We start from the raw sequence: 23,241 nt of genomic DNA, 5'->3' as shown, positions 1-23,241 counted from the left end.
CTCATTGTTTTTAAGTCAAATGTTTTAATTTCTTTTTTTTTCATAATTCTGAATTAAAATGAAAAGTATATAAAATGCAGGTAATTCAAACATAAAGCTTCTCATTTATAACCGAGAGAGTCAAATAGTAATAACACTGAATGACTTCATTAATATGATAAATCATATTTAGTATTATTATACCACAAGTATAGTTATATTATAAAAATAGAATCACGCAAATGTTCACATTTGGATGTGGACAATTTTAACTCTAGTCAGAATAATATAAACGGATTATTAATCTAAACTTTTAATATATATACATATATGTATATATATATATTAAAATACCATAAAATAGTATTTCTACACTTTTCTTGAAACAGATAAAAAAGCATGAATTTAATCATCATTTTGTCGTTTTAATAAAGGTTTTCCTTCATACAGCAGCAGCTGTTGTTGTTGTTGTTGTTGTTTACATTGTTGTCAGACGTAAACAGATGAAGTGACCGAGTCCTGCAGTCACTGAGGATGATGATGATGATGATAAGATGATGATGGCACTTTATTTAAAGTACAAACAGAGAAATATTTGGCACAAATCTGCTGAAGGCCTCTGAGTTTCTGACCTGAAGTACAAGTACACGCTGCATGTATATAAATACTGCATATATATATATATATATATATATATCTGTATATGTATGAATATACACTGTATATTCCCAGTCATTTAATCCATTGATTCGCCAAGTTGAAGTTGTTGACCTCTGACCTCACAAGTAATCATGTATTTTAGTAACATTTGTCAATTTGTAATTTATTTTTAAATCTACTCAACAAACAAACAAACGTGCCATGGAAGTACTTCATGCTGCCACCAGGTGGCACCTTTGAGTCAAACTTAATATTTTCAATCTTCAAGTGTAAATGAAATCATTAATAAAAATCAAATTTCCAAAATTATGTTAGAATTTTTTTACTCAACGTCACCACCTGGTGGCAGAAGCTGTGCAGCACATCCGACATATATTTACATTTTTGTAATATTGAAGTAACTTATTTTTTTATATTGGGTGTACTGCTCCTCTTCTGCCACCAGGTGGTGCCTTTCAGGTATTTGTTTTTCATTTTTTTTATATAAAAATTATAATGAAAAACAATAAACACTAAACTCATAAGAAAGTTAAAAAAAAATAGCCCAGAGGCACCACCTTGTGGTAGAAGATGTGCAGCACATCCTAGATGAATATATATATATATTTTTTGTATCTATTTTAATTTGCAATAATCAGTCAGTATTTATTTTCCATGTTTGTGCTGCACAATTTCTGCCACCAGGTGGAGTCATTATTTTAAATCTTGTTTGTGGGTAACTTTCATCCCTAGTTCATTTTCTTTATTTGTATTTTTTTCCCCGATTTGAATTTTTTTTTAACAAAAATCACAATAAAAAAAAATCAACAGAAACGTAAATAAAAATACTGAAAATGACGTGTCTTTAAGAATCCGTGGACCAGAGATCGCCATCTACAGGCGGGAAAAAGAAAGCAAAGTTCTCCTGGTGTGAGCGACACCAGGACCCTGAAACTGATGCAGCTAAATGGAATTCAGCCTTCATTTTGTTTTGTTTACACCTTTTCCCGCATAACGTCTTCAAGAAAAGAAGACATTTGCTTCCAGCTCCGCCCCCTTTTTTGCGAGGATAACTGCTGCTTCAATGTAACTGCGGCGTCTTTGGCAGCGAAAAAAAAAAGTCTCTTTATAAACCTGAAAATGTCCAACATTAGAGACCAAACTGCGTCCGCTGGGTCTTCAGTCAGAGAGAAATCTCAGCGCCGCCCACAATCCGAGCGCTGCACTCACTCCTGTCCACGTGGGCGTGGCCACTGCGCCGCAGCGCCCTTCCACGTTTAACGTGTAGTTACAGGTGGGGGTGGGGCTAAATTCGGTGGGGGTATAGTGGGTGGAGTTATCCGCCGCGCGCCGCAGCAGGAAGTCGTGTTTCAGGGCGGAGTAACGGTCGGGACCGTGCGGGACGTCGAGTGTCTCCGTCAACACCTGGTGACCGGGATATGTGACCTGTCAATCAAAGAGAGAGGGAGGGAGGGAGAGAGAGAGAGAGAGAGAGAGTGTCACTGCAGTGACCAGAGTTCCACCACTAGGGGTCAGTGTGTGTGTGTGTGTGTTTACAGTGAAGGTGTAGTTTCCCGGCAGCAGCAGTCGGTAATATTCGCCGTGTTTGTCGGTCCTGAACAGGCAAATGTTGCTGCGACCTTTGACCTCCACAACAGCGTTTTGCACCGGGACTCCGAAACTATCAAACACACGACCTTTGACCCCTTTTACACAGACAGAAAAACACAGTAACAGTGAGATCTTTCACTGGTGCAGTTAGGAAAAAAACTGATGTTAGCCACGTAGCAACAGACTGGGCTAATAAAAGCTACGTCAGTTAAAGCCTACGACATCTTTAAGAACATGTTCACGTCTTTATCTCACTGTTAGACGACGTCACTGATTTTCTCTATGGGCTTTGGTGTGGGAGAGTGAGTGCTTTACAAACTCCAGTTTCCTGTTGGAAAAGTCTGTCTCACAGTGAGATAAAGACGTGAAACATGGTCTTGAGATGTCGTGGACTTGCTTCTCCACTGGTGGCCATGTTTTCAGGCGGGTAAAACAGGCGGACAGAAGGACAGACAGGTGTACTGACCCAGGTGCACCTGCCTGATGAAGGCCAGCAGAGCTTCCCTGTTCTCCGTCCACAGAGCAGGAAGTTGATCCTTGGGAGGAAACTTGCAGCAGGAAACTTCCAGAGTCACCTCCAAACACTGAGCCCACACGTAGTTGTAGTCCTGCATCCCTCCTGAACACACACACACAAATGTAGTCGTATGCTCTGTTTATATTTTGGCATCATTTCATTTTCAGCCTGTATCTCTTTAACAACATCATGTTGAGGTTGTGACAGTGACGCTCTCTCTCTGGCCTCAGGTGCAGACGATGTCAGGTGATCAGGTTGCAATGATCAGGTTTCAGCCGACAGCAGCTCACTGTCAGGTTTTCTGTCAAGTCAAACTTTACTGTACTTTTCCACTTTCCTGCTTCATAAATACAGTTTTTGAACGTGAGAGTGGAGTGAGAGTGGGATTTGTTCATTTATTTTACACTCATGGTCGTCTGGTCTTGCACACACATCAAGAAAGCTGTCTACACAGTGTTTTCTCTGTTTTTAGGGGATGGCGCTCATTCATTTAGCGTTTTCCACACGAAAACGGTTGTTATTCATAAATAATTACACTACAATCTTTTATTTTGATGTAAATTCAGGTGAGAAAAAAAACTAGACTTTTTGCTCCTCCTCTATTTTGTTTCCAACCAATCACAGTGCAGTTACAGAATGAGGGTGCCTCCTATTGGCTGTTGTAGAAAAATATGTTGCACATATTTGTCCCTTCAGAATAAAGAAAATTGTTCAAACATTTATAAAAAACTGCTTAAAAAGAAAAGAAAAACAGTCTAAAAGAGTTGGTGGGCCTAAATTTGAGCCTTGAGGAACACCAACATCTAGATTTCGGACGAATACTTACCTATACATACAAAAACTCAAGAATTTCTTAAATAAACTTTAAAATGATGAAAATACAAAACTAAACAATAGAAAATATTTGGTAAATGTGTCTTAAAATTGACCCTAACCTTTTCTTTAGCGGACAGTTTGCTGTTCTAGCATCGTTAAATTTTTACGCTGTAAAGAAACCTACAGAAGGAACGGGAGTCTTATAACTCATAACACTAGCCCATATATGACAATAACTTATACAACGTTGAATCAAACTTGAATCTCTAAGTAACTGTATGTAACGGTGTGATTCATTTGGTTGCCTGTTGGTGGCGTCATATACCAGTTTTGGTGTGTTAGTGAGTCAGAAGAATTAAAATTCACATTTTTCTAAAATTCAAGCTTAGAAATCTTAGCGATTTGTTCATCTTCACCCAACCTGATTTAAAAAAACGTTGATTTTTAACTTGACGATGTTTTATTCAGCATTTTTTTAATGAGCAGCTCTGTGCGTTCTGTAGAAGAGGAAACCTACGAAGACCACAAGTCCCATCATCCCGTGCTGCTTTACCAGGGCAACAAAACCCAGAGGTTGTTGATTGGAGCCCCCTGGTGGCAGAAAATGGTGCTGACCTTTCAGAGCGTACCACTGGTATCCGTTAGTGATTCCGTCGTTGAATGACAATCCGTCTTTGCAGCTGTCACCGCGGTGCATGGAGCCGTGGTTGTAGGAGTAAACTTTGGCCAGGTGAACGAACACGTCATTGTCAGGTGTGACGCTGGCCCCGCCCACCTGCTCGCTGCCTGGACAAAAAAGCATTTTGTGTTTTATTTATTTTGGTAAAATAACACAAATTTAAATGTTGTTTTTTTTTCTTACCTCCATTGCTGTTATCATAAGGATAACTGGCCACCAGGGCTCCTCCGTGAAGGTTCGCAGAGAGGACGAACGTCTCGCTCCTCAACCAGCCAATCACAGCTCTGACCTTTGACACGGACACATCACCGCGGTTCACTTTCACGTTGATACTTTAACATACAGGATTATTAACAGTTTGACGTCAGCACCAACCTCTGCCTCCTGCGTCTCCTCGACAAACTGACCCTGCTGTCGCTTTCCAGCGAACGCGTCGGGAAAGTTCCTGTTCAGGTCAACGCCGTTATGGTTGAACCTAAAATGGATGACAAGAAACTTTTAGTTTGTAACTGGAAAATCTAATCTTTCAGCAGATTACGTCTTTATCTCTCTGGTATTTATTTTCTGTATAAAACCTCTCTTTTCATAAAATGTATCATCTGCATAACAGACACATGTCATTTTATGACACAAATATGATATTAATAGTGCACACACACAGGTTTACACAGCTAAACTTCTCAGGACTCGCCTTAGTCCTAAACTAAAACCAGTTCCTCAGAAATGAGGTTCTGCCTCATTAGGACCAGGTTTTGGTCTCCATGAGGACTACTGGTCCTGACAAGGTCAGTGTTTATGACAGAAAAAGGTCAGAAAATACAAGAACACACACACCTGCCTAATCCTCACACTTAACCTAAATTTAAACCTAATTTCACCCCTGACACTGAAAAAAGTCTTAATCCCTTAAAAATCCCTTAAAGGTTGTGAGGACCAGACAAAAATGTCCTCACGTCCTATAGTTTAGAAGCTTTTTTGGTCCTCACAATTATGTACAAACAAGTGCACGTAAAAAAACAAAACACAAAACCTTTAAAACAACTCTCTGAAGATATGTCCTCACTCTGCTGTAAAATCTCAGAGGTCCCCACAAGAGTAGAAATACAAGAAGTACAGGCGTGTGTGTTTGTTTCTGTACATGTTGGGTCAAAGGTCAGAACAACAAGACTTTGAGAGAGGACACACACACACACACAAGTCTGTTTACAGTACATCAAAGGGACGTCAACGTACATATAATTAGTCACTTTAAAGGCCTTTACTGTGTGCGTGTGTGTGTGTTTCCTGCTCATCACAGTGTTTTGGGCGTTTAGTCTATACTCAATAAACATGGACTCTGAGCCTGTGTGTGTGTGTCTGTGTGTGTGTGTCCTCTCTCAAACCACAGAAACAAACATGCACACACTCACACACACTTGTACTTGTTGTTTTTGTATTCACAACCTTGTGGGGACCCGTGAGATTGTACACCAGATTTTTTTTAAAGGTTTCAGACCAAATGTGACGCAAACCTTTTTTGTTTTACATACGCCGTCAAAACAAACACACAGGTTGTGCAAATTGCGCTCGGCTAACAAACACACACATGTAAAACACGAATTTCAGTGACGTTGCCAGTTGAAAAAGTACAGTGTGGAATTATGTGTAAAGAGGGAGGTGCAGAAAGTTACTGTCTATCATCGACCAGAATCTTGTGGGCCAGTTTTGGCCCTTGGACCACAAGTTGCTGCCCGCTGCTCTCGTACATGTCTTTGTGAAGACTTTGTGAGTTTGTGTGGACATTTTTTTTTCAGGGTTAGGGTGGAGTTCAAGGATTGGACGTGACGGACAAGGTCAGGGGTCATAGGGCATTGAGTGTCCTCACTCAGGAGGCTGTACAAGAATGTGTGTGCATGTGAGTCACAGTCACCCACTCACTGAAATTCTTGGAAAGGCATCAGATTTTTCCCTTAAATGTTCCCTCAGGTGAATTTTAAGTGTCAGCCTTCGTCAAACATTCACAGCTTCAGGAATGTGTGTGTGTGTGTGTGCGCGCATGCGTGTGTGTGTGTGTGTGTATACCTGCCCTGGCTGAACTGACAGTGCGTTCCCGCGTCATCGAAGCCGTCCGGGTTCATGGTTGGGAGGATGTGGATGCGTGTGCTGTTCAGCAGCTGCACTGACCACGCCTCCTTGTTGCGGTGACCTCTGACCAGGTCGTCGATGAGCTGAAGCAGCAGCACGCGGCCGAGGACCTGAGCAAACACACGTCCAGGTTTCTGTCACTTTACGGGGACCTCACAGTCACACTCAGTCGCAATGAAAAGTACAAATTCGTAGTCGATTTTAAAACACATCGATAGTTAATATAGATGTGTATTAGAATATTAATATTAGAATATTAGTTACAAAAAACAAGTTTCTGCGTTAAAAACAGGTTACTAACATCGCAATTTTTTTACAAATAAAGTTACATATATTACAAATAACTGTATTACAAACGTGACAAAAAACGAACTAAAAGTTTTGTTGCTAACTTTACAAAAATGTTAAACGTTAAAACAGTAAAAAAAACTAATGTCACCAATTTTTTTTTTTAACAAAAAAAGTGTTATTTTTTTCCAGATTTTTTACTAAATATACATTTTTAAAATGAAACTGTGGTGTCCCCCAAGGCTCAATCTTAGGTCCCCATGCTTTTTCAACCAACTCTCTTTTAGAATATTTGTCTTTAAAGGTTTCTTTTCACCATAGGCAGTCGTTACAAACGCTGGAATAGAGACTTTTCCGTTTGCATGCAGCTGCTACCGTTGAACGACCAACAGGAGGCGCTCTCTCCACCTAAGGTGCCCAGTGATTGGTCGAAGACGAGAGGATTCTTTTTTTGAAGAATCAGGTGTGTTTGTTTTTTCTTCAAGTGACGAGAAATTTCTGTTGGATGAGTCGGGACGTTCTCTGCTGACGGACAGAGCGGGGGGCGGAGCCGAGGTCATGAGTCATTGACAAACCGAAAAATAAACAGGGCCCTGTGGTTTTTGTGTCTGACTCGACGTCAGGAGGGAGAATAAAAACTTTGTGAATGAATGAGAGTCTCAGGAGAGAGAAAGAGAGAAGGGTGGGAAAAGAGAGGTGTGTGTGTGTGTGTGTGTGTGAGAACCACCCACACACACACGTTAGAACTCGCTCTCCCTCTGGCCATCATTTTCTTTTCTTTGTTTCGCTGCTTTTTCTCGCTGAGTTGCTGTCTCACACACACACACACACACACACCCGTGTATTCGTCCACACTCGTCACTTTATGACATCAGCGTGTTAATATTTCGCTTTGTTGCGATGAAAAATGTATTTATCGTGACCAACAGCAGCAAGTATCATAGTGATGTAAAAAAACTAAGTAAAACTACGTCAGTCGGAGTTAATTTATAACAAAATGACACGCCCAGATCGTGTGGCTGGGAGTTCAATTACTGTTGCAACTGCAGCTCGAGACTGAAGTCTTCAAAACAAGACAGAGACGGACAGAACTCACAGAGGAAACTGATGATTAACTGTGTGTGAGGAAGGTTAAGAAAAACATGTCACTGCGTTACAAAAACACGCTCCAAGAAATCATGTTACCAACGTAACAAAAAGATGTTACTATCTTACACAACATGCTGCTACATTACAAAAATCATGTCACTAATGGTACAAAAACATTACTAATGTAACACAAATGTTACAAAACCATGTTACCAACAAGAAAATCACTTTTCAGGAGTTATAAAACATCAAAACATGTTACAAAAAGATCATGTTACTAATATTGTAATGTAATGTGTCTGCTCTATTATGATAAACATTATTCATCATTTTAATTTGTGTGATTTAAACCAGTGTTTCCCAACTTTCTACATGAGGACTGGTTACGTTTCACGACTGGAGTAAAACTTATTTTATACATGATATTTAAAACAAATGCATTAATGTGAACTAAACGTGAGGGTCCCGAGCCAGTGTTTGAGAACCACCGGTGTGACCTGTTCATGTGTCAATAACGCACAAAGCCACAGACTCGAGTGTTTAGACGACGAGATAAACCAGAGCCGCATTGTTTATGTAGCTGTGCATTAGCACATGTAAGCTAAAGTGTGTGTGTTTGTGTGTGTGTGGTCACACAGTGTGTGTGTGTGTGTGTGTGTGTCTGGGGTCACACAGTGTGTGTACAGTTTGAGTTTCCGTAGGAAACGCTCGCCCTCTTTTCCTCTCAACTGAAAACAATTCATTTTGATCAAACAAAAACTTTGATTGTATGAGCAGCTACGTGATCCCAGACGTGGGCGTCGACTTCACATCCTGACAGATGTGGGCGTCGGCTCGTCACGTCCTGGCGAATGACAATAAAAGAGCTGCCGTCTGTCTTCGTCACAAGACGGGGACAGCCGTGACAAATCATCACCTGTCTGTCACTATTGGACCCGCCCACCTGCTCACACATTTCCTGTGAACGCACAGCACGTGACTGGAGTCTTCAAAACAAGACGCACAAGAGACGCACAAGAGACGCACAAGAGACAACGGCTGGATGTCACAATGTCACGAGAAGGGCAAATTCACTGATGTCACAACAAGAAATCATGTTACTAACGTCGCACAAATGTTACAAAAATTGTTGCCAACGTTATAAAAACAGATTACTAAGGTTACAAAAAATCTTTAAGGATTTAAGGATATTTTAAGGTTAAAAAAATGGTTACTAACCTCGCAAATTTTTTACAAAAAAAGTGCTACAAATTTTACAAAAAACTGTGTTAGAAATGTGACAAAAAACAAGTTGCTAAAAAAACAGGTTACAAATGCCACTAATTAACAGTGTGATAAATATTACTAAAAATTTAGTTACAAATGATTAAAAAATCATGTTATTAATGTGACAAAAAAAGTTTTGATGGTTTTGATGGTTGTGAAAGTTTCCTCTTTGATCTACATCTTTAATCTTTGATGAATGTTTATTTCAGATACAGAAGAAAACAACAACTGCAAAGTGGGAAGCAAACTCTAACCGGCATCTGGTTTCCATGGTTACTGTCAATGGTTGATCATGCTGCATGTGTGAGAAAGTCAGTGCTAATGTCCTTAAACAGACACACACACACACACAGTCAGCAAACAGAGTCGGCGGAGTGTGTCGGTTCACGGAAACCTCCAGAAAAGGCCTTTTCACTGTGTTCACACACACACATACACACGCACACACACACTTACACACACACACACACACACAGATCCTTGTCTCTGCTGTTTTCAGTTCCCAGGGCATAAGTTTGAGAGAGCGAGAGCGAGGACCTAAAAACCTAATCGCCTCCTTGACACTGAGAAGATGAACACAAGTGTCATGTGACCTGAGTCACAGAGGTGGAGCAGAGAAGATCTAATCACATGACTGATCTGTTTATCTCCTGTTGCTGTAAAAACACTGAAACATTCTACGACAAAATCTACGTCAGTGCAAGCCTACGACATCTTTAAGCACCTGTCTCACTGTTAAAGATAACCTCCGTATCCGTTGCCATGGCAGCGGCAGCGAGTTTTTCCTGTTGTTTTTGTTTTGTTTGTTTCTGATGAATCAGTAGATTTATTTATCATGTTGCCCGTTTTAATGTTGACTCAGCTCATTGTCCATTTTACACACACACACACACACACACACACACACACACACACACACAGAATACAAAAGTGTGTACGGACCGAGTCTGACTCTCAATAGCTTTTGTTGAATCTCTTTAGTCTTTTTATTCCTGTTTCCTGTCGACAAGGAGGGGCCCTGTGTGTGCGTGTGTGTGTGTGTGCATGTGTGTGTGTGTGTGTGTGTGTGTGTGTGTGCCTCACCTCATTTCCATGCATGTTAGCCACATATTTGAACTCTGGGATGCCGATGGAGTGATGCCGAGGACTGAGGCTGAGAACTAACACCCACAGCTGCTGACCTGAGAGAAACACACAGTTACAGAGTCAAACGCCGTCTGTTCACACCGTGCATTTGTTTATTTGCCCAAAGAGAACATTTTTAGACCATGGTGGTTTGTGACGAGCCGAGTCCAGTTCGGACGGCGAAGACCTTAAAGCGCACGCTCTGTTTCCTGTGTGCGGGAGCGGTGAGGTCAGGTGCCGAGGTCACATGACAGTAAGTGATCCCGGAGCACTGCACGTATGCGTCATTTGTTGTTTTATAAAGAACCGGCGCAGAACCTGCTTTAGAATTATGCCGTTTTTAGGTTTTCTACGAGATCGCGTTAAAACCGCGACCGACTAGCTTATTCATTATTCACGTTCCTTCGTTGTAACCCCGGAACCTGTGTGGCTGGCTCCTTTGTTTACGTGTTCTTTGTTCACGTGCTAGTCCGCTACTTTTCTTTCTCCCGGCTCTCCACATCACCCGAGCCTCTGTTCTGGAGTAAGTTAGCACATGCAGTATCATCTTGGTTTGATTACTCTTTATTTTGACATTTATTACTTGCTTGTTCTTTGTGTTTTGTGCATAATTAGTCTTACCTGCGCTGTATTTGTGTGCTGTTTTGTTTCGTACATTGAAGAGGCCATCAAGCTAACGATGATGAAACAGCCATGTGTTTGTATCTTGTATATTGTGTCTTTGTAAATTGTAAACAAACTTGTGGTAACTAAGCCAAATCTAATTATTGTTGTTTATTATTTTTGAAGTACTTTAAGTATTTCTATATGTAGTGTATAGTTGGATTTGGATGCACTGTGGAAATGAGATTTGTCAAATTAGTGTCAGTTGTAAGTGTTATTAATTAAATTCATTCTGTGCTTATTTTTTTTGTTTTCACTGTGCTATAAATAAAGAGAATTGCACCTGTTGAGACTCTCTGCCATTATTAAATACACCAAGGGCTGCTACAGTGAAAACCCATCGCTAGTCATCCACTACGCCCGCGTACGGATACCACAGCTGCAGTGAGAGACCTTTAGCTAACTCCTACTCAGCTAATCCGTCATACAGGAGTGGAAGAATGTTCTGCAAAAGCTAAAGGAAGTCACCATACCCAGGTGCTACCACCCTCAAGACTTCGTTAACATTGTCAGGGTGGAACTGCACCATTTCTCAGATGCTAGTAATATAGGTTAAGGTTCATGTTCCTACCTAAGGTGCAACAACGACAAAGACAAAGTCCATTGCAGTCTTCTAATGGCCAAAGCTAGGGTTGCACCCATTTAGGTCTTAAGTATCCCAAGACTGGAACTCTCCGCAGCAGTCATTTCAGCCAGGATGAGTGTTATGCTGAAGACTGAACTTGAGATGAAAATTGATGAGGAATTCTTTTGGACTGACTCTCAGGTAGTGCTGGCATACATCAACAATGAAGCACAAAGGTTCCATATGTTTGTTCCAAACTGTGTTCAAATGATTAGAGAGAATACAGATCCAAGTCAGTGGCACTATGTTGACACGGCACAAAACCCAGCCGACCATGCCTCCCGAGGTCTTCACGCAGCACACATCTCCTCAGCTGGTTGTTTATCAGGGCCCAAGTTTTTATGGGAACAAGAGGTGTTTCCAACACCTAGCCCTCCAACAGACCTACTTGTTGGTGTCCAGGCAGACTGGATGATGCCTTGCTTAGAACGTTGTTTTATGAGGCAATGGCCATTGTCAACAGCCGCCCATTGAATGTTGATGGAATCAATGACCCCATGTCACCTGAACCCTTGACTCCAAACCAGGATCAGCTGATGTTTAATTTGGCATATGTGTAACACACTGTGTGCGCACACACACTCACATATACACACACACACACACCAGGGAGTGTCACTCAGAACAGAGGTCAGATTGACAAAAGGAGGGGGAGGAGCCAACAGGTGGAGAAGAGTCAGAGCCGACAGGCTCCGCCCACTGCCGCGTCACATGTTGTTGACATCAGAGCTCAAACCTGTTTCAAACCTGTTAGAATTCTGAGGAAGTGAAACTCAGACAGTGGTGGTGACAGAGCGGTGAAATGGCAGGAGTTCAGCTGCAGAGAGAAACCTTGTCTTGTTCCATCTGTTTGGATCTTCTGAAGGATCCTGTGACTCTTTCCTGTGGACACAGCTTCTGTAAGAACTGTATTAAAGACCACTGGGACTCAGAGCAGCAGAGGAGGATCTACAGCTGCCCTCAGTGTAGAAAGATCTTCACACCGAGGCCTAAACTGAAGAAAAACGTAATTTTAGCAGATTTAGTGGAGGAGCGGAAGAAGACTCGACTCCACGCTGCTCCTGCTCATCACTGCTATGCTGGAGCTGATTATGTGGACTGTGATTCCTGCACTGGCAGGAAACGTAAAGCTCACAAGTCCTGTTTGGTTTGTTTGGCCTCTTACTGTGAGGAACATCTCCAGCCTCATCATCAATCACCTGCATTTAAGAAACACAAGCTGGTGGAGCCGTCCAAGAACCTCCAGGAGAACATCTGCCCTCGTCACGATGAGGTGATGAAGATGTTCTGCCGCACTGATCAGAAGTGTATCTGTTATCTCTGCTCTGTGGACGAACATAAAGACCACGACACGGTCTCAGCTGCAGCAGAGAGGACGCACAAGCAGAGAGACCTGGATCTGAGTCGAGAAGAAGTCCAGCAGAGACTCAGGGACAGAGACAGAGACGTGAAGGTGCTTCAACAGGAGAGGAAGACTCTCACTCTCTCTGCTGATAAAGCCATGAAGGACACAGACGAGAGCTTCACTTAGATGATGGGTCTCCTGCAGAAGAGAAGCTCTGACGTGAAGCAGCAGATCAGATCCAAGCTGGAAACTGAGGTGAGACGAGTCACAGACGCCGAGGAGAAGCTTCAGCAGGAGATCACTGAGCTGAAGAAGAGAGAAGCTGAACTGAAGCAGCTCTCACTCACACAAGACCACAACCAGTTTCTCCTCAACTACCGCTCACTGTCAGCACTCAGTCCATCCACACACTCGTCCACCATCAACGTCCTTCCTCTGAGACACTTTGAGGACATGACGGTGGCTGTGGCAAAGCTCAGAGGTCAACTGCAGGACGTCCTGACCGAGACGTGGACAGACATCTCCCTGGCTGTGGCTGAAGTAGATGTTTTACTGACAGAACCAGAACCAGAACCAAAGACCAGAGCTGAATTCTTCAGATATTCACAGGAAATCAAACTGGATCCAAACACAGCTCACACACATCTGTTATTATCTGATGGAAACAGAAAAGTGACATTTATGGATAAAGATCAGTCTTATCCTCATCACACAGACAGATTCATTGGTTATCGTCAGGTCCTGAGTGAAGAGAGTCTGACTGGACGTTGTTACTGGGAGGTGAAGTGGACAGGAAGAGGAGTTTATGCAGCAGTGACGTACAAGAACATCAGAAGATCAGGTTCACATGAAAGTTTATTTGGATTAAATGACAAATCTTGGGCTTTAGATTGTGACCAAAACAAATGTCAGTTTGTTCACAACAGTATCAAGACTGTCGTCTCAGATGTTAAAGTCTCCAGAGTGGGAGTTTACCTGGACCACAGAGCAGGTCTTCTGTCCTTCTACAGAGTCTCTGACACCATGACTCTGCTCCACAGAGTCCAGACCACGTTCTATCAGACCCTCTATGCTGGAGTTTGTCTTTATTCTTCACCTGGAGCCACAGCAGAGTTCTGTAAACTCAAATAATCTGGAGTTCTTTCAGCAGCAGTGAGTTTAACTCTGAGTTTAAATCTTTATCTTTGACTTTTGAATTCAAACTGTGAGCAACTTTATTGACAAAGTTTCTTTCATTTGCTCATTTTGTTAAGTGTATTTGATTCATAGTTAAGTGTATTTGATTCATAGTTAAGTGTAATTGATCCATAGTTAAGTGTAATTCATTCATAGCTAAAAGTGTATTTGTTTCACGGTTAAGTGTATTTGATTCATGGTTAAGTGAATTTGATTCATAGTTAAGTATAATTGATTCATAGTTAAGTGTATTTCATTCATACACTTAACTATATGTGTATAGTTAAGTGTATGAATAAAAGTGTATTTGTTTCACGGTTAAGTGTATTTGATTCATGGTTAAGTGTATTTGATTCATAGTTAAGTGTAATTGATTCATGGTTAAGTGTATTTGATTCATGGTTAAGTGTATTTGATTCACGGTTAAGTGTATTTGATTCATGGTTAAGTGTATTGATTCATGGTTAAGGGTTTTTGTTTCATGGTTAAGTGTAACTGATAAATGGTTTAGTGTAACTGATTCATGGTTAAGGGTAATTGATTCATGGTTAAGTGTATTTGATTCTGTGTTTAATTAATATTTGATTCACGGTTAAAGAAGTGTATTTGTTCATGGTTAAGTATATTTGATTCATGGTTAAGTGTATTTGATTCATGTTTTAGTGTAACTGATTCATGGTTAAGGGTAATTGAATCACGGTTATGGGTAATTGATTCATGGTTAAGTGTATTTGATTCATGGAAAGTATTCATGGTTAAGTGTATTTGATTCATGGATTCATGGTTAAGGGTATTTGTTTCATGGTTAAGTGTATTTGATTCATGGTTAAGGGTATTTGTTTCATGGTTAAGTGTATTTGATTCATGGTTAAGGGGTTTCATGATTAAGTGCGTATTTGATCTTATGGTTATTATTTGTTTCTGCTGTATTTGATTCATGGTTAAGGGTATTTGTTTCTATGGTTATGTATTTGATTCATGGTTATTGATTCATGGGTTTTGTTTCATGGTTAAGTGTATTTGATTCATGGTTATGGTTTTGCTCATGGTTAAGTGTAACTGATTCATGGTTAAAGGTAATTGATTCATGGTTAAGGGTAATTGATTGGTTTATTGATTTTAGAAATCAATAAAAGTTGGGATTAAACTCCATCCTTGTTAGTCTCATCTGATTATCTAATCTCCACAACAACAACACACACACACACATTCTAAAACAGTGTTAAACGCACATACACGTAGACTCGCTCTCAGTGAAAGCAGAAGAAAAACACTTGAATTAAAACACTTAAAAAATAACTGAACTCATAAAATCTACGTCAGTTTAAGTCTAAAACTTAAGAACATGTTTCACGTCTCCAACAGTTTGTAAACCACTCACTCTCCCACACCAAACCCCACAGAGAAAATCAGTGATTTTACCATCACAGCGCAGTTGTTGATTCACTGCTGCCTGCATCACTAAGTTCAAATGTGTTTTTTTGTGAATTCAGCTTTTAAAATCCTTCTTTCAGTTTTACAGTGACAAAAAGTGACCACACGAGGCAGCAGTAAACCAGCAGCTCCTGAGTCCCCGCAAGCTAAAATCACTGATTTTCTCTATGGGCTTTGGTGTGGGAGAGTGAGCAACTATGGCACCATGACGTCCATGTGTTCACTGTGGCAGACCTCCACACACACACACACACACACACGCACACGCACACACACACACGCACGCACACACACATACACACACACACACACACACACACACACACCTGATTGATAAAGTGTCAGTCACTATAGCAACAATGACACTGCACAAATCTGTGTGTGTGTGTGTGTGTGTGTGGTTAATGTAATCTGGGACAATTTAATCTGGCTAATCTCTATCACACACATACACACACACACATGCACACAGCTAATCCAAGCTAATCTAGGACACCAGCCAGCCTGTTTCTCGGCCCGGCAGTCGCTGTGTGTCCTAATGGAGACCAAAACCTGGTCCTAATGAGGCAGAACCGCGAAGGCAGGAACCGCACGTTGGGAAGTCCCAGGAACTTGGGGGAAGTAGAGTGGGTTTTAGTGACGTAGAGTGGGGTTTTAGGGGGAAGGGGGAGTGGAGTGGTTTTAGTGGGGAGTAGGAGGGTTTTAGTGGGGAGTAGAGTGGGAGGGGAGCAGAGGTGGGTGGGTTTTAGTGGGGAAGTAGAATGGGCTTAAGTGGGGGAGCAGAGTGGGTTTTAAGTGGGGAGTAGAGTGGGTTTTAGTGGGGGAGTAGAGTGGGTTCCACCCTAAACACTAACCTTGTCTGGACCAGTAGTCCTCATGGAGACCAAAACCTGGTCTTAATGAGGCAGAACCTACTTTCTGAGGAACTGATTAAGTTTAGGACTCAGACTTGAAGCTGTGACTGAAGTGTGAAGTCATGACGTGTTTTGAAACACTCCAGCGTTTGCTGATGTGTTGCTTCATTCCACTGCTTCCCAAAGTCTGGGTGGGGACCCACAGGTGGGTCAGGGGAGGGTTTTTGTGTTGGTGGTTTACCTCTGACCGAGCGGCCGATGCTGTACACGTGTGCGATGTCGGGGTTGGAGGTGCTGATGTCGCGGAGATACTTCTCGATCTCGCCGTTTCTGTGGTAACGAAACTCCAGCGCTGTGGTGGGCGTGAGGATGAAGAGGGGGAGGAGCAAGAGGAGGAGTGATGACATCACTGCGGCGTAACCTGCAAGAGGAGAATGTATTTATCATTACACACTATTTCTCTCTTGTATCTTTGATGACCTGGCCTCAAATTTGTATTTATTTTTTACTACACGGCATAATTTTGACACATTTATTTTCTACATTTAGCACAGATGTCATTTTACTAGTAATCCATCAGGTGGCAGCGCTGTATTATAAAAGCATATTCAGAAAGTACTGAGAATTAATTAAAAAGAAATCTTTTCAAAAACAGCACTTATGGATGTGACATTTTTGTCACCTAAGGCACTGAGAGGGAGGAAATCACACTACACAAATATTAACAAAGTAAAATAATCTGTGATATAGTTAATCTGAACTTTATCCCAGGCTATTTGATCCCTCCAAAGTAAATCTTATCATCATGTGGTATATGGCAAATATTGCATATTTAGTTTTTTTTCCCCCTTAATGTAAATAAGTGGTGTAATTGAAAGTGGAAAAAGTGGTATGTAAAAGGTTCAGATTCAGATTATTTTTTAGGAGAAAAGATCAGGTTAGAAAAAAACGAAATCCTCTAAAAGTAAAAATAAAATAAAATATGTATATACACATTGTATACAACAGCCGAAACATGAATAATATCTATCTATCTATCTATCTATCTATCTCTATATATATGTCTATATATACATATAGACATATATATATGTATATATACTAGTGCTGGGCCGTTAACGGCGTTAACGTGCTGCGTTAACGCGAGACTCTTATCGCGCGATAAGAAAATTATCGCCGTTAATCTATTCTCAAAGTTGGGTCTGGGACCTGGGTCCACATAGTGAGCAAGCTATGAATTTCCCTTTGATATGTTAGCGCGGATGTATACCTGGCCCAGAAGGCTCTGACCTGGCTGAGCGCGGATGTAGGTAACGTTACGTTATGTAATTTATTGTCATTTTTTGTTTTATAACAGTCTATGTAATTTACCACGGTGAAAATGGTTTCAGGTTGGATATCCAACCGTCGCGTCCGACAACTGTCTGAATGAATATCCAACCTGAAACTAACTTCACGCGGTATAGCTTTAGCTAACGTTATCAACGTTTTGCTGATTAGTTGCTGATAGTTGCCTACTACTACTAGCAATCTTACTCTGATATACTTTTTCTGTCCTACTCCTAATGTTAGGTGTGATGAAAACAGAGGAGCGCCACTTAGCAGAAGAAGAATTCAAATGAGCCATTTTAATCTAGATTAATCTAGATTAACTCCAAGATTGCAGTGAGATTAATCTAGATTAAAAAAATTAATCTATGCCCAGCTCTAATATATACACTACCGGTCAAAAGTTTTAGAACACCCCAATTTTTCCAGTTTTTTATTGAAATTCATGCCATTCAAGTCCAATGAATAGCTTGAAATGGTACAAAGGTAAGTAGGCACCCCTTGTGGACTGGTAGGTTAAAAAAAAGGTAAGGTTACCCAAAACTGAAATATAGTATACATTTCAGAATGGCCTTTTTTAGGGAACAAGAAATGGGTTAACAACTTAGAGCTGTTCCGCAGCAATGGAGGTTGATCTTGAAAGTTGGTGCTACCAATTCCTACAGGTGTTCCAACTTTTCTTTATTACTTACAACCCCCTCTGTCTGCATAAAAGTAGTGTTGGAACACACCGTGGTACCATAACCTTGTGAGCATCATTTGAACAGTATTGTACTGCAGAAAGTAGTGTGTTACCATAAAAATGGCAAGAAAAAGGCAATTAACAATGGAAGAGAAACAGACCATCATAACACTTACAAATGTCGGGTTTCCCTACAGAGAAATTACGAAGGTGTCAGTGAGTACAGTTTCCTTCACCATCAAAAGGCAAACTGTGAAACTGTGAGAAACTGACAGGAAGAGGTCTGGCAGACCCAAAGCCACAACAGAATCAAAAGACAAGTTTCTGAGAGTCAACAGCTTGATTTTCAATAAAAAACTGGAAAAATTGGTGTGGTAGTGTATATATGTACATATACATATACATATGTATACACATGTGTATATATAGCTTATATTACAAATAAAAAGCGCAAAAAATAAAAGTTTAAATCCCAACTTAATTAATCTCAGTTAAATCTCATAATAAAAGAACAAAACAGCCTGAACCACACATAATAATAATCATAAAAATAGAAAATTAAATAATAAAATATGACAACGTTTGTATTAAATGCATTATGTTTACTGTAATAATGTTAAATATTGTTGTAATAAAATTAAGTTATCTGACCAAAGTGTCCGTTTGTGCGTCTTAAAGCTGACGAATCGATTGGTCAATAAGGAGAAGGTTCGATCACGACAGTTGGGACTCGTACCTGTCCACTGTGGTCCCCGCGGATCCGAACGACACCGAGAAACACCGACGAAACACCGGCAAACACCGGCAAACACCGGCGGAGAGACGAGACTCAGCTGCTGCTGAGAGGGAGAAGAAGAAGACACTTTACTTCTCATTCATCAGCGGTTCTACCAGAGGGGCGGGGCTTACAGGAGTGTGTGTGTGTGTGTGTGTGATATTCACTGTGTTTTACTCGTTCACTTTCAAGTTTAACTTTAATTTAAAGGGAGAGTTTACATTTTTTTAAATGTGTGGTTACAAGGAAAGTGTAAGAAAATATAAAGCTACGATGTCTTAACAACACATTCACGTCTTTATTTCACTGTGAGACAGAACAGGAAAGTGAAGTTTGTAAAGCACTCACTCTCCCAAACCAAAGCCCATAGAGAAAATCAGTGATTTTAACATCACAGTACACAGGAGCCTCCATCACTGAGTTCTAATGTCTTATTTTGAAATCCTACATTTAAATGAACTGACACAAAGTGACCACACGAGGCAGCAGTAGACCAGCAGCTCCTGTGTCCCCGCAAGCTAAAATCGCAGGTTTTCTCTATGGGGTTTGGTGTGGGACAGTAAGCAGTTTATAAAGTAACACAAAGTTCAATGTGTGATAGTCTACTATATCTAAAGAACACGTTCACTTGATCTCACTGTTACACAGACTTTCCAACCACTCACTCAAATGTATATGTATATAAAAAAGAACAAAGACAAACAGACACTTAACAAATCATCCAAAAACCTGTTGTTTACCTTAAGACCTAAATAAAACATGGATCTGAGCCTGGAAACTAAAGTCGAGTCTGATGAGAGGAAGCATCAGTTTCCTGTTTGATGATGATGGTGATTTGGCGCCATCTGCTGGCTGCTGCTCTACACCACAACACAACAAATTCCATCACAAAGCAGCACCAAAGATATTTACATTTTGATCTTTGATCCACTGGATCCAGAAGAAATTCCTGTTTGTTTTTTTTATAACAGTTTTGATGAGAGGAAGTCGGACAAACCTTCAGACCGAGTCACGTGACATCCAGAGCTCATTCTCAGGGTCACTGAGGACGTCCAATGGTCCACAAAGACACTTACGATTACTGATCTTTGAGAGGTTTTGAGAGGGTTTTTTGAGGTGGGTTTTAAAGTCCTTGAAGCATGGCCGTTCAACAGGTGGTGTAAGACGTCCAAAAGAGATTGCACGGTCTCAGGGAACTCTTTGAACAGGCAGTAGGGGATTTGAGGAAGTTTTAAGGGGGGAGGGCCTTGAAGAGTCCTTGAATAGTTTGTAGGAAGAACTTGAAGTGGACTCTTGAGATCTCTGCAGAGACCGACGGTCCTTGAAGAAGTTCCAGGGGTTGCAGAGACCTTGGGAGTGTTTTGGTTGGGGGGAGCTCTCCTTTAGGACTTGTAAACATTTGTGTGGCTAAACACGAACATCTTTTTAAAAGTGGAATTAGTATTCTGATGAATCCTTGGCTCGGTGTCAGGCGTGCGTTTCTGCGTTCTCAGCTAATGCTCGCATTAAAGTAAAACCGACAGCTCCCAAAGTGATTTTAATCCTGCGTCGCAACAATGTCGGCGGGGGGGCACGGCTGATTGACAGCTCATTTAAACAGACATGGTCAAGGAGATGAGAGACGTGGCTCAGAAACAGGAAGTTAATGAAGCCGCGGGGGAAGACGGACAGGTACAACATCAGCGCTACACTCGTCCGTCTACTCTGTGTAATTGAAATCTCATTTTGTAAAAACGCGGCTGATTCACCTGCTTTTTTTTCTCCCACTCCAAACACGTCAGGGACAGAAAAAAGAAGCTTCAATTTACACTGAAACCAAAGAGCGAAAAATCTATTTAAACTTTAGAAACCAACTCAGCAGAGACGCGTATTATAGTCGGAGAATTAATGCAGCTATGTGTGATTTTAAGGGCTGATGTGGTAGACGAGGTTCAGAGTCAGCCTCAGGTGAGTGAAACAGAAACTTTAATTGTCTTCCAAGATGAAAATTTGTCTTTGGTTCAAACAAATAAATTCACTTTAAACGGTCGGAAACAAAGTTGACCAACACCACCACCTGACATCAGGTGACAGTTCTGAGGAAGGAAACTAAGTTCAATAGTAGACGTAACATAGTACATTAAATGCCATACACTTATACTTTTACTTCGGTAATATTATGGTTTGTAAAAGTTTCCCCACCTTCGTTCAGTCACACGTACTATACTCGGACTCTGCAAGTTGTCCAACCGCCCGTCTTAGTCGGACTACGGCCGTAGCTCGGTTAAACTGTGACTGTAAATGGAAACGAGTGTTTGCACAACAACAAACGATATCGTCTCATCAGCATAAAGACGTAAAGACGCATCAGAAATATTTTTAACCACATTGTTGTACATAGAATATAAAAAAAGAGTGGGTCCTAAAGCTGAGCCTTGTGGCACACCATAACGACGTGAGAGATCGTAACCCTTCACCACTTATTTCTGTCAAGAAGAAGAAGAAGAGGTTTAAAAAAATGTGTTTTTCTTCAGGAGGCTAATCAGACACAGACAGACTGTGAGACACAGTGGACACACACACACACACACACAGACAGACAGACAGACAGAGAGAGGAGAAGACATGTCAAAGAGAGACAGACAGTTAATCTCTTTGAGATAAGGCGCAGCTGAGCAAATCTGAAAAGCAGAACATCACATTTCCATAATCTGCCTCATATCCAAACCAACCAGCCCTGACACACTCATCTCCTCTCCCATCATGCACCTGGGCCTCCGACACATTACCATAATCCACCCAGCCTGTACTAACTGTCAGGTGTTGTGTGGTTTTTTGTTTCGTGTTGGGATTTTCCCCCTGAAATGAAGCAGCAGAGAAAGTTTGAGTTTAAACGTCTGAAAATATTCTGACAGATTTACTGACCTGCAGCGTCTGCTCAGCGACGGCGATCTAATCTCACTCACAGACTCAGGTTTACGACACAGGAAGAGCTCAAATGTTTGTTGAAGTTGTGAAAGTTTGCTCGGCAGTGTCGACATCAGCATGTGAGAAATATCACAATACCAGTGAGCCAGTATTGTGTTACTTTAGTTTACTGAATCTGTTTGAAGCTACTAGCTAACGAGCATGTCTACAGTTTTAGATTAATAATAAACTCTGCTCTAGTAAAACAGTCAGTTTAGAATAGTAATAAACTCTGTTGCTGTAAATCACAGTTTGGAATAATATAGGCTAGCCACTAGCTAACTAGCACGGCTGCCGTTTGAATTAATGTAAGATAGTTTCTGTTAAACTAGCATGGCTACAGGTTTAATTTAAGAATAAACACGACAGTTTGTCTGAATGTAAGCTAGTCAATGGTCAACTAGCATTGATTTTAATAAACTCTGTTCCAGTAAATCAGAGTTTATTATAATAATAAAAATAATGATAATAATAATAATAATGATAATAATAATAATAATAATAACAATAATAATGTTAGTGCACCACTAGCTCACTAGCGTGGCTGTCATTTTAGATGAATAAACTCTGCTCCAGTAAAATCACAGTTTGAATTAATATAATCTAGAAACTAGCTAGCTAGGCTGTAGTTTTAATGACCGTTTGACTAAATGTAAGTTAGCTTCTGGTGAAATAGCATGGCTAGAGGTTTAGATTAGTACTAAACGCTGCTCCAGTAAATCACAGTTTTGGAATAATGTAAGTGAGCCATGGCTGCAGTTGAAAAATAATAATAAACTCTGTTGCAGTACATTTTTAAACAGCTGAAGGGTTGAAGCTAACGCTGCGGAGCGCATGCTCAGCCTGTCAGTCAAAGTGCAGGGCGGCGGCTAACTGTGGAGTCAGCACTGTGGCTCCTCCCATTAATGTAACATGAAGCATGAGCATCATCATCTTCCACACGTTTCTTTATAAATAAACGAGCGTCTAAATCGATGAGAAAAATAAATTGATAATCTGATCATATTTATCAGCACAGGAGATGAAATAAACATGTGATCTTAAATCACTGACAGAGGCGGAGCTCCAGTGAATCAGTGTCAGTTATGATAATATCATGTAATTTGTAATATGATATCAGTTTAAATTTATTCAACAATTTTCCATCAACTTCTTGTTGTTGTTGTTGTTTACACTAAAAAATATATATAAAAATATCACGTAATTATTGAATTGACTGTTTTATGTGTGATTTTCTGGGGTGTAGTGAACATTGTGGCCTCCAGAGGGCAGGCATGTC

General features: G+C 40.8%; 1 protein-coding gene and 1 pseudogene across 7 annotated transcripts; one reads left to right on the top strand and one right to left on the bottom strand.

Moving 5' to 3' along the window:
• Positions 1-383: 383 nt before the first annotated feature.
• On the bottom strand, positions 384-21,991 carry cpm (carboxypeptidase M). 7 transcript variants are annotated; one of them, XM_044022732.1, is made up of 12 exons: positions 21,921-21,977; positions 19,757-21,290; positions 18,978-19,080; positions 16,472-16,651; positions 10,092-10,189; positions 6,303-6,475; positions 4,617-4,716; positions 4,425-4,530; positions 4,178-4,348; positions 2,696-2,848; positions 2,176-2,324; positions 384-2,064 (listed from the first exon to the last, which is right to left on the bottom strand). In XM_044022732.1, the coding sequence occupies exons 2-12, from the start codon at positions 19,775-19,777 to the stop codon at positions 1,798-1,800; spliced, it is 1,521 nt and encodes a 506-aa protein (XP_043878667.1). In that variant the 5' UTR covers positions 19,778-21,290; positions 21,921-21,977; the 3' UTR covers positions 384-1,797. The 7 variants fall into 7 exon arrangements, with proteins under 7 accessions (XP_043878667.1, XP_043878669.1, XP_043878670.1 ...); XM_044022734.1 differs by lacking the exon at positions 21,921-21,977 and having other exon boundaries at positions 19,757-19,876; positions 20,014-21,536; XM_044022735.1 differs by lacking the exon at positions 21,921-21,977 and having other exon boundaries at positions 19,757-19,871; positions 20,014-21,536.
• On the top strand, positions 12,188-14,313 carry LOC122767289 (annotated as a pseudogene).
• Positions 21,992-23,241: the final 1,250 nt, after the last annotated feature.

This window comes from Solea senegalensis, linkage group LG3 (assembly GCF_019176455.1).
Source record: "Solea senegalensis isolate Sse05_10M linkage group LG3, IFAPA_SoseM_1, whole genome shotgun sequence".
Lineage (NCBI taxonomy): Eukaryota > Metazoa > Chordata > Actinopteri > Pleuronectiformes > Soleidae > Solea > Solea senegalensis.
The sequence above is the reverse complement of the archived record's forward strand: the minus strand, read 5'-3'. Positions and strand labels throughout refer to the sequence as shown.